This window comes from Calidris pugnax, unplaced genomic scaffold, assembly GCF_001431845.1.
Source record: "Calidris pugnax isolate Ruff unplaced genomic scaffold, ASM143184v1 scaffold7, whole genome shotgun sequence".
NCBI lineage: Eukaryota > Metazoa > Chordata > Aves > Charadriiformes > Scolopacidae > Calidris > Calidris pugnax.
In genome coordinates, this window is record NW_015090762.1 from 1,845,072 (window position 1) to 1,861,200 (window position 16,129).

At 55.9% G+C, this 16,129-nt stretch overlaps 2 protein-coding genes across 2 annotated transcripts; one reads left to right on the forward strand and one right to left on the reverse strand.

Moving 5' to 3' along the window:
* On the forward strand, window positions 1-11,085 carry P2RX6 (purinergic receptor P2X, ligand gated ion channel, 6; the record flags this gene model as incomplete). Its single annotated transcript, XM_014937024.1, has 11 exons — window positions 1-111; window positions 230-301; window positions 4,367-4,442; window positions 5,136-5,229; window positions 5,530-5,610; window positions 7,045-7,186; window positions 7,342-7,451; window positions 7,935-8,028; window positions 9,039-9,104; window positions 9,786-9,863; window positions 10,649-11,085. Coding segments are annotated over 11 exons (963 nt in total), but the record flags the coding sequence as incomplete, so codon positions are not given.
* An 89-nt stretch (window positions 11,086-11,174) lies between these two features.
* On the reverse strand, window positions 11,175-16,129 carry LOC106887664 (transmembrane protein 17B-like). Its single transcript, XM_014941366.1, has 3 exons — window positions 13,198-16,129; window positions 12,274-12,893; window positions 11,175-11,870 (listed from the first exon to the last, which is right to left on the reverse strand). Exons 1-3 carry the CDS (start codon window positions 13,313-13,315, stop codon window positions 11,589-11,591), a joined length of 1,020 nt encoding a protein of 339 aa, XP_014796852.1. The 5' UTR covers window positions 13,316-16,129; the 3' UTR covers window positions 11,175-11,588.

The window sequence follows — 16,129 nt, forward strand, 5'->3', positions numbered from 1 at the left end:
CCCCCCAGGTACGGCCCGGCCCCCCCAGGTACGGCCCGGCCCCCCCAGGTACGGCCCGGCCCGGGGGAGGCACAGAGCTGTGGTAAAACGCCTTGGGACGGGAAAGGCGAGGTTCGCGTTGTCATGGTAACCCCCCAAAAAAGCCAGTTTGCGGGTTGTTCCGTCGCCGGGGGGGGCATCGGTGCGAGCCCCCCCCTCAGACACACGAGGGCACCTTCTTGCTTCCTAGGGAGAAACTGTGCTGGTTTTGGTGACCAACTTCATTGCCACCGCAGAGCAAGCCCAGGGCAACTGTCCCGAGGTGAGTCCCTCCCGGTGCTCGGTTGGTGACCCCCATCGGTGCCTCTGGGCCAGTACCCAGCATCCCCCGGCGGGGCCCGGCAGATGGGAAAATGCATAAAATGCATTTTCAGTCCCAGCACAACTGACTCCCCTCATCCCCGTTGCTCTGTGGGTCTCGATGCCTGACCTGTGCTTGCTCCATCCCACCTGCCCAAGCCGAGATGTCTGTCCGGGCAGACCGGCCAGGAGCTTGTGGTGACCAGAAGGAGGAGGGAGGGACACTGTCTGTTGGGTCCTCGCCAGCTCTCTGGGCTTCTGGAGGGCTGGGAACACTGTGATCTTTGCAGGCTTTCTCCTGCCTTTGGACAAGGGAGCTGCTGAGCTGCGTTGCCCCAGTGCAGTACTGCTGTCCCCAGCTCATACCCATGACCTGCGTTCCTTCTCGAGTCTCACGTGTATTCCTCATTTCTTGACTTGTTGCTCCATCCGCTTACCTCTGCTGTGCCATTTTCTGTGATGCTTTTACACCCACTCCATGGATACCTGTGCCATGTTTCCTTTATAACTCTCTGCTGCAAGACTAGTATCCTCTCCACCTTGGTGTCCTATTTTTAGGAGGAACAGAGCTTGAGTTCTGGGTGGTTTCACAGTCAGCCAACACTTAGTGGTGTATATTCTCTGGGAGAAATCTTCCCTTTAAGGCTGGATTCAGGCCAGCTCCTCGATCGAACTCTCCCAGGCTGGACCAGGCTTGGCAGACAGGAGCAAGTGTCTTTTAAGCAAAGTCACTGCTGGCACCTTGTGCCTGAGCCAAGCACTGTTTGTCCCTTTGGATTTTGCCTGCACTGCCATGTCCAGCCTGATCCTGCTTCCACCACTCACCCGGTGCCAGCTCTGCCGGGCTGGGCTGCTCCCCAAACACAGGATGCTCAAGAGGAGGAGAGACCCTGGGTTTGGACTGGGGAGAATGGCACTAATGATCCCTCTGGAAAGTGTTGAGAGCTCCTGAAGTACTGGTGGCTGCAGGGGACGTCCCCAGGGGCAGATGTGTGCCATGGTGTATTTCAGGGCTCTCTCCCAGGCAGCCATGGGCGTCTCTGGATGCTTGTATTTGCCATGTGCAGGGCGAGGGTACGGAGGGAGCGGAGCATCCCGTCCCGTGACAGTGCTGTGGGGTGACTGGGTGCTTGCTACAGCCTTCACCCCATGCTGCTTCTCAGTTCCTGGCTGTGGGACTGTAGCTGACATTCATGTTTGGAAAGCTTTGAAGAGTTAGCAGTGACAGCTTTTGACTTAGCAGGAAGTTCTGAATATTCTCAATTACCCAAGTATTCCGTGCTGGCAGAGCAGGGGAAGGTCTGGCTGGGGCCAGAGGCAGCACCCCAACACAGGACGGGCTGTTGGAGCAGTTGATGTCTGTGTTGAGCTCAGGCCTGTGGCTGAGCTGTCACTTGTCTCCTAGAGATTCCTTTCAGTGTTGGTCTCAAAAACTTTGAATGGCTGGAAACCCTCTGCCTCTGTTTGCAAGAAGCTCTGAAGGTAATGAAGGTGATCAAAATATAATTAGAGCCAGGAGGTGTCAGTCAGACAGTGCATCTGCTCTGTCCGGGTACAAACTCTGGGTCTAAGGGGCCATTTCACTTAAATTGTGGTGTTCAGCATATCCAGCTGTGCTCAGCTCCTACAGGTCCAGGTGCTGCTGATGGATGTGCACACGAGCAGCACTGGTCCCAGCCCCGAGGAGCACAGGACTGTCCAAAGGGGATGAGAGAGGTGTTAGATGTTGGGAGAAGCCTCATCCTTCTTTGCTCATGTGTGATCCTGCTGGTGGTTTGCTCTCCAAGAAGGTCCACTTTGCTTCCCAGCCCCCGCTACGCAGTTGCACAGCTCTGGAGGGCTGGCAATCATGGTTGTTTCTGATTAGATTAAGCATAAAGTCATTCTCTACCCACATACTTGTGACTACAGAAAGTAAATATAAACCTTTCAGCCCTCAGGTTCCAAGAGTTTATGCACAGATTTCTCCCTTTCCATACAAGCCCATCTTTGCTGAATTTAATTTCTGTCTGAAATCACCCCTGTCCCAGGGACACAAATGCTGTGAACTCTGAGCACCATCCAAGCCCTGCTGTGAGCACCATGTCTTCAGAAAACGGGCACTCCTTCCCCTGCTTGTCAGGACACCAGTACTGAATTCCTGTCCTGTCCCAAACCTGCAGTTCTTGGGTAGGTTCCTAGAAAAATTTGTTACTTCTGATTTTCCCAAGCTTTTAGGCCCTTACACAACCAAAACCAAGATGCAGCGATGGTTTAGAGACCTTTAGGAGCACAGATCCAGGGCACCATGAGGGCTTTTAATGGAGTCTCCATCTCTCTGCTCCTCTCACGATGCGCTTGTGGCACATGTAACCTGGTTTGGATCATCCCTGTGGAAAGTGCCAGCACCCACAGATAGTTTTTTCAAGGCTCATTTCCACTAAAAGATGGAAAGAGGCTGAAACCTTCTGGGATGGTTTTTAGGTTTTCTGTAACAGCATCGCAGACTTCAGTGCCTGAATTTCTCCTGAGCTTTGCAGCTTGCATGCCCTGAACACTCAGAAGTGTCTGTCTGCCAAGTAGCACTGGCCATGTGTCTTGTTACCTGGACCTGGGAAGGGACTGACACACTTGTCTGCCAATATCTGTTCTCTGGGTCCTTCTGGAGGCTGAATCCGTGACATCTGATTTGAATGCAGGATGACAAGGTGCTCTCACAAGTGCTTGTTACAGCACTGCAGGTGGGTCCTGCAAGCTATGACTGGGCCATCAGTGGGGATGAGGAGCATGAATCCAGTAGCCATCCCTCCCCAGCAGTCAGACAGGACTCCCCAGTCTGTCCAGTACTCCTGCAGGCTTGCCCTTAGACACCCGCTCTCCTTACTCCCAGGCCCCTTCACCTCCTCATCCAGCCCGACGTTGGCTGTGAATCACTCCTCCATGGGCACACCTGCGCTGACTGGAGCTGGTGGCACCCACAGGCATGGGAGTCCTGCCACTGGTTTGGTCCCACTCCGGCTTCTGGCATTTAGGCACCCATATGCACATACAGGATAGAGCCAATCATCCAGGAAAATGGTTAGAAATGGAGTTTACTCCAAGGAAGGGTCAGGCTGTGCTGGTGGTCAGGGCAGCTCTTTACATGCAACCAGGCCTTTGCATCCTTTTATGCCTCTATTTTCCAATGATTTTTCCTTCTCAGCTCACCTAGATCCCTCCCTTTCCATGGCTTTCCTTCTTCCCCTAAACATCTCATGTCCTAAATGTCCTGTGCAATCCTAAAATGCTCTCCTGCATCCCATAATGATTCCCATACCACTGGGCACTGCGTTTGTGTCCCCCCAGCCCAAAGGTGCTTCAGGCAGTGGTTCCTCTCGGCTAATTGTGGTGGGTTTCACACCTGGAACAAGGGGCTGCGCCTGTCATGGAACAGCTCGGGGCGGGGGGGGGGCCTGGCAGACCCCAACTTCTTCTGACTCCATAACTGGGGTTTCCCACCTGCCTTTGGGCCTCCATGTCCCTCTGGGGTTTCTGATGGGCTGGTGACTCCTGCAATGGCCTGGGAGTACCCGGGAAAGGTGTTGCTCACATTCCCCCACCTGCCATAGTCTCTGAAGAGGAGCTTTTTGCTGCTCCTGGTAATGGTGGGTCCAGAGTGAAGGTGAAGCTTTCGACAAGACTCTTGTTATGCCGTATTTAGGGTCTCTCCAGTCCTTTCCCAGGGAAATTGTGGTGGTGATTTACAAAGTGCTAAATGGGCTCTGCCGTTAAGGCCCTCCCGAACCCAGCTGGTTCCCAGCCCAAAGGTCCCAGCTATCTCCTGAGGCTTCCTCTGCTGCCGAGGCAGAGGAGGTGAGCACCCCGGGAGTGTGAGGACAGGGGGAGAAGGATTGTCCCTGCAGATGCCTCTCTTCTCGCTGCCTGGAGGCTGCCCAGGTTCTGGAGATGGTGATGGCTTCTGGAGGTGCTGGGAGAGGCAGGAGCCGCGGTGCAGGAGTGTGGATGAGCAACTGCCTGGGGTGACAGTGCTTCTCTGCGTCTCTCTCAGAGCCCCTCTGTTCTGGACGCAATGTGCACAGAAGATGCAGACTGTCCCATGGGAAATCCAGTGCTTCATGGCCATGGTACGTGGTGTTTCGCTAAAGAAAACCCATAAAATCATTTAATTCCTCCTGTTTGGTAGCAAACAGATCCACAAAGCCGCCCAATTGCCTGAGTTCAGTGCTTTTTGAAGGGCTCTCCAGCCATTTATTCTTGGAAAAAGCTTAGAGCAACATGTCACAGCTGGATGGGCAGGTGCTGCGGGGACAAGTCACTGTCACAGCAAATCCAGGGGTGCTTTGTTCCTGATGTTGGCAGCTGGAATGGAAACCAGTGTGCCATGTGATTGGCAGGGTTTCCTTTTGTAATAAAACCTGGCTTTTTATCTCATGGTGATGAATATGCACAGCCCCTCCTGAGTGCAGCTGGAAAAGGATATTATTTCAGCTCGAAGAGGTCGGTTGCCAAAGCTTTGTGCGTGGGATTGTCCCAGCTCATTGTGTTCCCACCCTGGGAGGGGGTGGCTTCGGCAGCTGACAGTGGCGAGCGGCTGCTTGTCTTTGTAAAAAGGCTCCTGTCCTTTGGCCTCCAGGGGGGTTTCACAGGGAAGTTGTGGGGTGAGGAAAGCACGGAAGATGGTCCCAGAATCATCTCTGTGGCTCAGGTTTTGAAAAGACCAGAACAAACCAGTGGCCACAGCACTGTCCCAGCAGGGGAGCTGCAGAGGAGGTACTTTGAAAAGGAATAGTAAATGACATACCTTGTTTCATTTCTAGGGATAAAAACGGGGAAATGCGTGATGTTCAATACTACCCACTCCACCTGTGAGATCTACGGCTGGTGTCCTGTGGAGAACAACACGCTGCCCAGGTGAGGCACAGGGGGAGGGGAGAGCAGGCTTTGACAGTTGAGAGCTTTGGTTCCTTCCCTCTGTGCTCTGTGTCACCAGGGGCCTGGTCATGTTTGCCCGAGGGGCAGCCAGGCTCAGGGAGGTCTTTGACATTGGTCTAACAGTCAGATAAGCCCAGAGAACTTAATGCAAGAGCATTTATTGCAACTCTCCATTGTAGTCGAAGTCCCAGGGTCGTGGAAGGGACTGCAGAGTGAGGGGAATGGGGATATGTCTTGGCTGCTGTGCAAAATTTAAGCTCGTTGGTGGTTGTTTTCCAGGGAACCTCTTCTGTCTGAGGCGAAGAATTCCACTCTTTTTATAAAAAATACTGTCCACTTCACCAAATTTAACTTTTCCAAGTAAGTATGATGCTCCTCTGGCTGGACCAAGCCTGCAGCCGGGTCCAGCCTGTGTCTGCCGAGGGGGTGGGCAGCCAGGGTGGCCGAGAAGCCATGAGCCATCCCGGACGGGTTGGCTCGGGCTGTTGCAGTTTGGGGTAGTGTTTTCAGGAGAAGGCCAGTTTGCAGGTGTAACAGCAGTGGGATGGGGAGCCCTCGGAGGGAGAGACTGCTGTTCGTCTGCCTGTCTAGAGCTCCACAGACAGAACAGGCCAGTCATTCCCAAGGACTCATTTTACCCCATATGTTTTTGCATTTTAATCCCTGCAAAATGGTTTCAGAGGCACAGTGCAGGGCTGTGCCGGCCTCGCAGCCCCAGGCATGCTGACTGCGCTGCCTGACTCCAGCAGAGACATCTCAGGCTGGTTGTTACATCTCAGAATCACATGGGGTTGGAAAGGGCCTCTGGAGACCATCCAGTCCAACCCCCCCTGCCAAAGCAGGTCACCCCAGAGCAGGTTGCACAGGAATGTGTCCAGGCAGGGTTTGAATGTCTCCAGAGAAGGAGACTCCACCACCTCTCTGGGCAGCCTCTTCCAGGGCTCTGCCACCCTCAAGTAAAGAAGTTCCTCCTCATGTTTAGGTGGAACTTCTTACATTCAAGTTTGTGCCCATTTCCTCTTGTTCTGTCACTGGGCACCACTGAAAAGAGACTGGCCCCACCCTCCTGACACCCTCCCTTGAAGTATTTGTAGGGTTGATCAGATCCCCCCTCAGTCTTCTTTTCTCCAGACTAAAAAGACCCAAGTCCCTCAGCCTCTCCTCCTAAGAGAGATGCTCCAGGCCCCCCATCATCTTTGTAGTCCTCTGCTGCACCCTCTCAGCAGTTCCCTGTCCTTCTGGAACTGGGGAGCCCAGAACTGGACCCAGTGATCCAGATGGGGGCTCCCCAGGGCAGAGGGGGAGGATGACCTTCCTCCACCTACTGGCCACACTGTTATTGATGCCCCCCAGGATGCCATTGGCCTTCTTGGCCACAAGGGCACATTTCTGGCTCATGGTCATCCTGTTGTCCACCAGGTCTCCCAGGTCTTTCTCCTCAGAGCTGTTCTCCAGCAGGCCAGCCCCCAGCCAGTACAGGTGCTGGAGACCACCTCTGAGGAGAGTGGTGGGAGCTGGGTGGAAGCCAGGGGAAAAAGTAGAAGCACAAAGGCAGAGGTGAAGGCAAGGAGCTGGGAGGGGAAGGACCGTGGCAGGTGCTGTAAAGGATGGTAACTCCATGTGTTGACACCTCTGGGCTGGTTTTTCTCCACCCTCTCTCCAACTGAGGCTTTAGGAGCAGTAATGTGCATCTCTTCCCAGAGCAGGAGCATTAGTGGTCCCACAGCAGCAGCAGAGTCTCCTTGTCAGGGCTCCCCACCCCTGACAGCTCTACCTCTCTCCCTCTCCTCTCAGGTGCAATACTTTGCAAACCAATGACCCCACCTATTTCAAGAGCTGCACGTACGATCCATTCTTCAACCCCTTCTGCCCTGTCTTCCGTGTCCGTGACATGGTGGAGGCAGCTGGAGAGACCTTTGGAGACCTCGCTCTGCAAGTATGGAGGATGACTCCAAATTCCCCAGGGATGTGGGCAAGGGGCAGGGGATAGGACTGACCCCTGAAATACTAGGGGAATGTGTGGTCTGAACAGGAAAGAACTCAGCAAATCTCTGATCCCATGCTTCTCCTGGGATAAGATACATTTTTCAGGGGGGGTGCATCGGAGTTCGCATCGAGTGGGACTGCAACCTGGACCACCCCGCTGCCGAGTGCCGGCCACGGTACTCCTTCAGCCTGCAGGACAGGGGGTACAATTTCAGGTGAGGATGCTGGGACAGTGGCCACCCGGGCCTGTGTGTTGAGCATACGGCAATTGTTCGAGGTCTCCATGTTCCTGAGTGATGCTCTGGAGGAGCAGCAGGGACATCGGGATGTAGCTCAGCTCAGAGGCTGTCAATACCAGGGTGCCATGGTGGCTCCCACACCTTATAGCTTTCTGTGTTGGAACTGCAAGGCCTGAGGGCAGGGACGTGGGGCTGTTGATGCCTGTGCTGACCCTGAACTGGGCGCACTGGGAGCTGCGTGCTCCCAGGGACCTCAGCTGGGTGCCAAATGGAGACTGATGCCCCGCTGCTGATGAGTCGTGGCAGCACATGCATCGCCCACCTCCCAGCCCGCTGGAGGACACAAGGTGTGCAGAGGCACATGGTGGCCCTAGCAGTCGCCCGGCACTGGCTGCCCTCTTCCTCGCTGCCTGCGGGAGCTGCCATGGCTTTCTGAGCCACATCCGATGTCCCCCACAGAACTGCCTCCTACTTCTGGGACTCCCAGCGGCGGCTCTACCGGAACCTGCTGAAGCTCTATGGCATCCGCTTCGACATCTCTGTGCACGGCCAGGTACCGTCTCCTCTGCAGACCCCCATGTGCAGTCCTGGCAGCCTTGTCACTGGGGCTGACACCTTGCTCCACTCCCTGCTGCTCCATGGCTTCCCACTAGCCTCGCTTCTCCCCACCCTGGTGAGCTCTTCACCTCTTTCCAGAGTTTTCCAAGCAGAGCAGGGAAAAATAGTCTCTTCCATTTGAAGAGAAACTTGTAATGCCCTGAGCAGAGCAGGTTCCCTCGCTGGGGATCTGGTGTGGGTGTTGTGAAGTGCTGGACCCTGTAGGCAAGGTGAGCTTGTCTGGGCAGAGGGCCTCTGGGCATCTCTGTGGGTCTCGTGGTGGGAGCACCCTGCCAAAGACCAACCTGAACTCTTTTGAACCTGGACAATTAATCCCTTCTTGATTAATTGTACCCTTGGGGAGAAAAGGCATGGACATGGCTGATGCTACATTGCTGTGCGGCATCACTGACAAACTCAATACTCAACCATGCAAGATAGAGCCTGTGCTGAGGGGACTTGTCACCCCGAGAGATGTCCACAGCTGGTCTGTCATGCTTAGCAGTGGCCGTTTCCCCTGAAGAGGGCAAAGCATGTGGTGCTAGGACAGGGTGCCTTCTGGGCAGTGAGATCAGGTCCAGGAGGTGAGGAGCAGGAGAGAATAGCCAGGAGAGAGACAGGAACCCAAAAGTCTCTTTCCTCAGAGACACCAGACTCATTTGAGCAGAGAGGGACATGTCATGTCAGGGCTGTGTAAGATGTTCGCTGGGATGTGGTTCTGCAGGTGGCAGCTGCTGACCCCTGCAGCAGGAAGGGAGCTCCTACCATCGGCAGGTCACAGTCACCTCTTTGACGGCCAAAGAGGTTTTGGTTCTGTAGCAGTCAGGTCCCAACAACTGGGCACAGAAAAACGGCCCGGGTTTCCTCCAGCACCTCCCTGCTTTAAGCACGGTGTGCACGGGGCTTGTCCCGCAGCCCTCACCGTCTTCCACCCACTGTTCCCCCTCCACACGCTTCCTCAACCAGGCTGGAAAGTTCAGCATCGTTCCTGCTGCCGTGAGCATCGGCACCAGCATCGCGTTCTTTGGTGCCGTGAGTACTCCAAATATGCTCTTTTTCTCCCATCTATGGGATTTGCCCCTCCTCTGTTGTTTTTCCTGCCAGCCTAGAAGGGGAGGTTTTCTGGTGGGGTGTTAGCTCCAGTTCTCCTGTTTGCCATCATTAGCAGTAATGACACTGCCAGCTCAAGGCTTCTGAGCGGGTGTTTGTGTTGGCCTTGGGAAGGTGCATTGCTGGGGCGTTGCTGGCTGCTCTGTCCCAGCTGCCTCCACCTGCAAGAGAGAGCGTGTTTCTGCCCTGACCCTGAAGAGAGCCAGCATCTGGCTCCAGCATGGGCCTTGTGTTGTGGCCATTGAGATAGGGCAGCCCCTTGCAGAGCGTTTCTGTGGCTCTTCCCTCTCAGCAGAGTAAGGGGGAGCCTGGGCCCCCCCCCGCCCCCTCGTTCCTCTCGACTGTGCTCGCCCCGGCCTGCGATGGCAGCTCTCTGCTGGAGCAGCCCTTCCCCTGCGTCCCAGATGATCCCCTCTAACCTCCTGTGCTGCTGATGGAAGCAGGTGGGGTCAGAGGGGACCTGGTGGAGCTGCCAGGGTGGCCTGGGCCAGAGGCAGGTCAGGGTCACTGTCCCCAGAGTGTGGCCAGCTGCAGGGCTGGGTGGGAGCCAGAGGGCCAGCACTCCTGCAGGAGGTGTCACTGCCATGCTGTGTCTGTCTGCAGGCCACGGTGGTCTGTGACCTGGTCCTGCTCTACCTGGATGCGAAGGCTGACTTCTATTGGAAGGAGAAGTTTGAGGAGGTAAGGATGGTGCCGCTTTGGAGAGAGTGAAGTTTTGGAAGCAGATTTAATGATTTTCTGCCCTTTGGTTAAAACTCAATTCACAAGATCTGGGAAAACCTCAGTGGAGCAGTTCTTAGTCTTTGCCTCTTGGGCTTGGTGGCTGGTTGGAGTGAAACCTCAGAGAGACTAAATTCTTACACCTTTAATGATGACAGGCTGCAGAGTGGGAAAGAGGGACCCAGCTGGTGTGGGGAACGCTGTACCCTGACCTCATCTACCGTCAGACGGCAAGGAGTCCTTGAGGGGACCCTACTGTAGAAACCTGACCCAGCTCCACAGTTATTCACCTTCCAAAGTGAATCTGGCCAAACTCCAGGTGGAGAGGGGGCAGGTCTCCAGCAAGCACCTCGGTGCCATGTCAGTGCTGACCCTGCAGTTCAGTGATGGGTTTTCTTGCTCTGTGTGACCCTCATGTCACTGCCCAGCCCTGGGGAGTCGGGGGTCGTGGGGTGTGGGCTGGGGGTTCCCGCAGAGCAGGAGAGCTGCCGGCCCTGGCACGGGTCAGCTTTGGCTTTAGCTGGCCAGTTCTTGGAAACCCCAGCTCCCCTTGGACTGCCCTGAGGCTGCACCATCCTACCAGGGGGAAAAAATGTTGTTCCTGATGATTGATCTGCAATCACAAGTGGACTTGGGGTCTCAAACAAGGATCTGGCGGTATGGGACTGAGCAGAGCGGGGCAGGACCTCCCACCTGGGATGTCCCCTTGTTTCTTGTACACTAAGATGCCTCTGTTCATTTTCCAGGCAAAACCCCCTAAAGGTAAGGCCGAGCCCAAAGCTTAGGGACATCGGGAATGCTCCACCACTAGCGCCCTTCGCTCCGGAGTGACCTGCAGGTAGCTGCAATGGGGGCACGGCTGCAGCCCAGATGGAGGTGGCCCAGTTCTCCTGGCCTCAGTGTGTGCTGCTGGAGTTAGGGTCTGCCTTTGCTGGAGAAACATCAGCAGAAGTTCTTGGCTCCTGGAGCTCGAAGCCATCCGCAGGGCAGCTCCCAGCGCTGGTGGTGCCCCAGCAGAGCCGGGCTGAGGAGCTGCTGCGGCAGCCAGAGCCCGACGGGAAGCGCTGGCCCATGCTTGGCACAAGAGGCTTAAAGCACTTTGCGCTTCATCTTCCAGATGGCCCTGGGCCTTGATTTCCCACGAAAAACAGGGATGCAAGGAAATAAAGCTGTTCAGAAAGCAGGAGGGGGCTCTGCTCTGTCTCTAGCCCTGGGGGGGCTGCAAAGGCTTTGGGGCGCCGCTCTCACACCTCACAGTGCCCTGCGTGCTTCCAGCTGGGATGGCTTCACCCCAGCCTCCCTTGTCCATGGGGAGCTCCCCAGGGAACCCCTTTTGCCTGTGCTCAGGGAGGGTTTAAGAGCAGACCCCCCTGGGCTTGCTGGGGGGGGGTCCAGTAGCTCCTGCGCTCCCCAGTTCCTACCTCCTGCCAGGGCTGATGCTCAGCGAGGACAAGTGCAGCCCTGGGCTGAGCCTGAGCATTTTGGGGGTGCTGAGCCCTGTGTTATTGCCTGCAGGAGAGTGTGCGGCAGGGACTGCCTCCATCAGTACCCGTGGGGTGCTCTGGCAACCCCGCAAGCCCCTGAGCTGCCTGGCTCAAAAACACAGTGTGTGGAGGCAGGTGGGGGTCCAAGCACCGTTTAATGCTCCCTGCTGGGACTGCATGGGATTGGAGGGGTCCTGCAGCATCACTCCTCCTTGGCTGCCTGACTCCCCCCACCCCCCTGCCCTGGCCATCCCCTGCCACCCTCCTTGAGCTGCTGCAGGTGGAACTGTGCCACCAGCTGCTTGGTCATGGTCTTCAGCGCAAGGAAGGCTGCCACCATCTCGGCGAGGAGGAAGGCCAGGAGAAGGCTGTGCACGACCATCTCCAGCGGCAGGCGGATGAAGTGGCTGTCCGTCAGCAGGAAGAGCAGGAGAGGGAGCTGGATCAGGAAGGAGAGGAGGAGAAACCCAGCCAGCTCGGGCACCTGTGGGAGCAGAAGCCATGGGTGGGGTGGGGGAACCCACTGTGCCCCAGGAGCTCCCTGCATTGGCCACTCTGCTGGCCTCAGCACCCGGGTACCGGGGACATCCCTGCCACACAGAGCTGTGCCTGGGTATGGTCAGATGCGGTCAAGCCCAGTTCTGGGGCATCACACCCATAGCACGGGGAGAGAAACAGTGGGAGAACAAGTCGGTCTGCTTTATCCCCTGCCTCCTGGTCCTGCCTGTACCCACAGTTTCCTCCCAGGACAGCTGCAGGCGGGACTCCAGGAGGAATGGGCAGTGATGGGCACTCAGGTCTTGAGCAAGGCGACAGCCAGCATAGTTACAGCATCCCCCAGCAGGGCCATCCCTCACTTGGGACCAGGGCAAAGAGGGGGCGCTTACCTTCTCCTGCAGGTTCCCCACGTAGCCCAAGTAGAGGCGGGAGCCCTCAACCAGTGAGAGGATGAGGAAGGCAGCGACCAGCAGGAACTGGTAGTGCTGAGGCAGCAGCTGGTACTGTAATGGGAGCACAGCCTCGTCCCAGCCAGCCCCATCCCCTGAGCACCGTGCCGAGTTCTCTGTGCCCAGCTTCCCACCCCTGTGCCCACCTACCTGTCTGCCCCATGCCCAGCTCCCCGTGTTCTGTGGCCCGTGCCTAGCTCCCTGCGACCAGCCCTGCCCGCTCCACCCTCCCAGTTTAACCTTCCATGCCTGGAAAGCCCAGTGGTTGTTCTCACAATTTCCATTTCGAGGAGCCAGAGGTGAGCCAGCTTGTCTTGTGGGGGACAGGGCATTTTGCTTGTGTGTGTGTGAACCCATAAATCTGGAAGAGGCTCCCCTCTCCCCTGCCCACCCGTACCCCGGGAGGTCAGTCAGGAGCAGGGTCACCCCATCACCATGTGCCCCATGGGACAGTACCTTCAGCTGCAGCATCATCCCCTCGGCCAGGAACCAGACCGGGAAGTAGTAGACGTTGAAGTAGAGCATCATCTGGAGGGGCAGGCTGGCCAGCACCTCGTGGGCTAGGCAGGGGTGGGCAGGGCAGGCAGTGGTGGGCAGGGATGCCCAGAGGAGCCCTCTGCCTCACAGCCTGGGGAGGGAGGGTGATGGCCCCCGCCATGCCTGGGGGGACGACTGGGTAGCAGGAATGGCGGTTCGCAGCAAATGCACTTGGTTTTGCTCCCCCTCATCAGTGGGTGGGTGCAGGGACCCTTCGGGTGCTCCCAGCTCAGAGGCACCCGGCTGCTTTAGTGATGTGCTGAGGAGTGGGCTTGTGGTGATGAAGCAACAGCCAAACCCCCCCAGACCGAGCGCTGCTGCCTGTACCTGGGTGGTAGGAGTGGGCAGCGCCGCTGTCCCGCGTCTTGTTGTTGATGAAGAGGGACCCGCTGAAGGCCACCAAGCCCCGTCGGAGGTTGGGGGGCAGAGGGGTGTGCGCAGCCATGTCTGGCAGCCGAGCCCCACTTGCCCCAGCCCGGCTCAGCCGGGATTAGCCAGAAGGTAATTAGTGGCATGACATGTCAGGCTAATACGCAGGACCACATGGCCATTGGCTCCCTAGGGACAGGGCTGCTGAGCTGGGAGGAGGACAGGGAATGAAAATTCCCTCCTAGGACACCAAGCCCATGTGGGAGCCACAAGGACACAGAGCGTCTCCTACCACGGCAGCTTGCAGGGATGAGCAGCAGGTTGTACCCATCACCATGATGGGGACGCGGTGGTGTCCCCAGCCTGTGCATCCTATGGGCAATGCCCTCCTTCTCTACACCCTCTCCCAGCTGGGTTGTATCAGCGTAATTATTGCTCAAAACTCCCTGACAGATGAGGATGCCCAGGGAGGGGATGGTGCTCTGCCAGAAATACTTCTTCAAAGCCTCCAGGCTCATGGAGCGTTTTACCCATCATCTTCAGCTTCCCTTCTAACAGGTAGGGAAGTCTACACGCTCAGCATCCCAAGCTCCATCCAGGCTTGAGGGTTCTGGGAAGGGCAGTGGGGGATGGTGTGTGAAAGGGTGGTTGAGCCAGAAGTGAATGGCAGAGAAAGGGCATGGTGCTTTGTGGCCTTCATGGTCAGTCCTACCCAACAGGCACGGTCTCATCTCATGAACTTCAGCCTCTGACCTATCCCAGAAGGTGCATCAGAGAAGCTGCTGCAAATATTTGGAAAGCATATTGTAGATTTGGTCCTTAAGGGCCCGGTGCTGGCAAGGGACAGGAGAAACTAAATAAAGAGAGGATTATTCTGCTTTATATGGCCAAATGAAGCTGCAGAGCTCATTGCTGTATGCTGGCAAAAAAACTCCATTGGGGCTGGAAGCGTGGTTAGACCACTGCATGACTGGCTGAAGCATCAAGGGCTTCCATGCACAAGGACCCAGTCTCTCAAGGCAGGTCCATGCTGTGAGCACAGCTCAGGGTGCATGTTTCCAGCTCTTCTGAGCATCATTGACACCACAGTGTGGCCCCATGGCCCAGCTCAGGTCAGCTGCTCCCCGGTCCTTACATTACTTGTTAAAAAAAAAAAAAAAAAAAAAAAAACAACTATGCAAAGTGGATTTCACAGAAAAATCTAACCAACTGTGGAAAAAATATGCCCTGCTATAAGCGTTGCCCTCTTATTAGAGAAGGACCCTGAGCGGAACAGAAGGGTCCTTCTGGTCATGACTGGACAAGACATCAAAGATGGCATTGGTGAGAAGACAGTCTCCACTGCATCAGGAAAGTTGTTTAACCACAGCCTGTAACACCTAACACCTCCCAGCCTCAGAAGTGGCACTGGGAAGACTTGTCTGGAGATGGTTGGCCACCACCATTCAACCTGGATCAGCTCTAGCTGAGCCAAGGTCAGCCAGCCCATGGGACAGGGGGACAAGCGTGTCAGTGTGGGAAAGGAAGAAAGTGAAACTACTTGTTTTACCACAATCTCCTTGGGGACTGTAAAAAGAAGCAAAGCGAGAAGTAAATGCCAGTAAACAAAGAGACAACATTCACTCAAGCAATGGGCAAGGTGCAAAAGCGAGGGTGGGGATGGATGGACAAAGGGTGAGGCCATACTTAGTGTCTGGGAAACCACCTTGTGAGGAGCGGTGATATTTTTTTAAATGAAGGCTTAGGGCATGAGGCAACTAAAAATAAACCTGTCTCCTGGTGCAATGCTGCAACATGATGTCCAGGGGGTTCTCATGTGTGCAGGAAGCGAAGATGTGCTGTGCCCAACACGTGAGTCCCTGGGTCCAAACATGGGACAAGATGTGAGCAAGGTGACAGGCAAAGCCCAGCATTTCAGGAGAAGGAGCTGGTGGAGAGCTTGGGGTCTGGGGGCATCACATGTGCATGGGGAACCCAGGTGAGCAACCTAGGAGATACCCGGGCAATCTGGTGAAGGTAAATGCAATGGGGCAATGCAGCCGGGGATCACGAACAAGCTGCATGTGCCCCAGCTGGGTTCAGCTAATGGTGCTCATTCCTGATGGGAACAGGCAGTTTCTTAAGAAGAGCTGGAAACTTTCTGTCCTGGCATGGGAGATTGCAAGATGCACCTGGAGAGGTGGCAGAGGAGACATCTCAGCCTTGCGCAGCTCCAGGCCACGCTCACCACTAGTAAGCATTTGCGAAGATGCTGGATGAAGTGTCCTGGGTCCAACACCATCCCACACCGGTGCAGCAGAGCAATGTCTGCGGGTGGGTGTCATGATGCCAAGCTATGCCAGCAGCCCAGCCCATGACCCAGCACGTGTCCTGAGGAACATCATGTGGTGACTGGCATTTCTCATGTCACAGGGTGATGTTCCCAGCCCCAGATGAAACAGCTCCTCTGTGAGAAGGGAGATGGGACTTGTTGCCCACACCGCAGCCATAAGCTTGGGCAGAAGGTCCTTCCTCAGCCTGTGCTTGGTCTTCAGTTCCATGAACATGGGGCTGATGCCTGCTGTGCACAGCTCATGCCCAGCACTGGATGAGGCCCCAGCAGAGGCAAAGGACTCAATGGGCATTTTCCTGAAAAAGGAAGCGCCCTGCCAATCTGCCCAGGACTCCAGAGGATGCCAAGAATTCAGCTGAGCAGGAAGACGGAGTCCTTGCAAAAGCTCAGCCAAGCTGTGCTGTGGGAGCACATGGGGCACCAGAGCTACCAGTCTACTCATAGAATCATAGAATCGTCTAGGTTGGAAGAGACCCTTGGGATCATCGAGTCCAACCATCTACCCTGCTCTACAAAGTTCTCCCCTACACCATATCCCCCAACACCACGTCTAAGTGA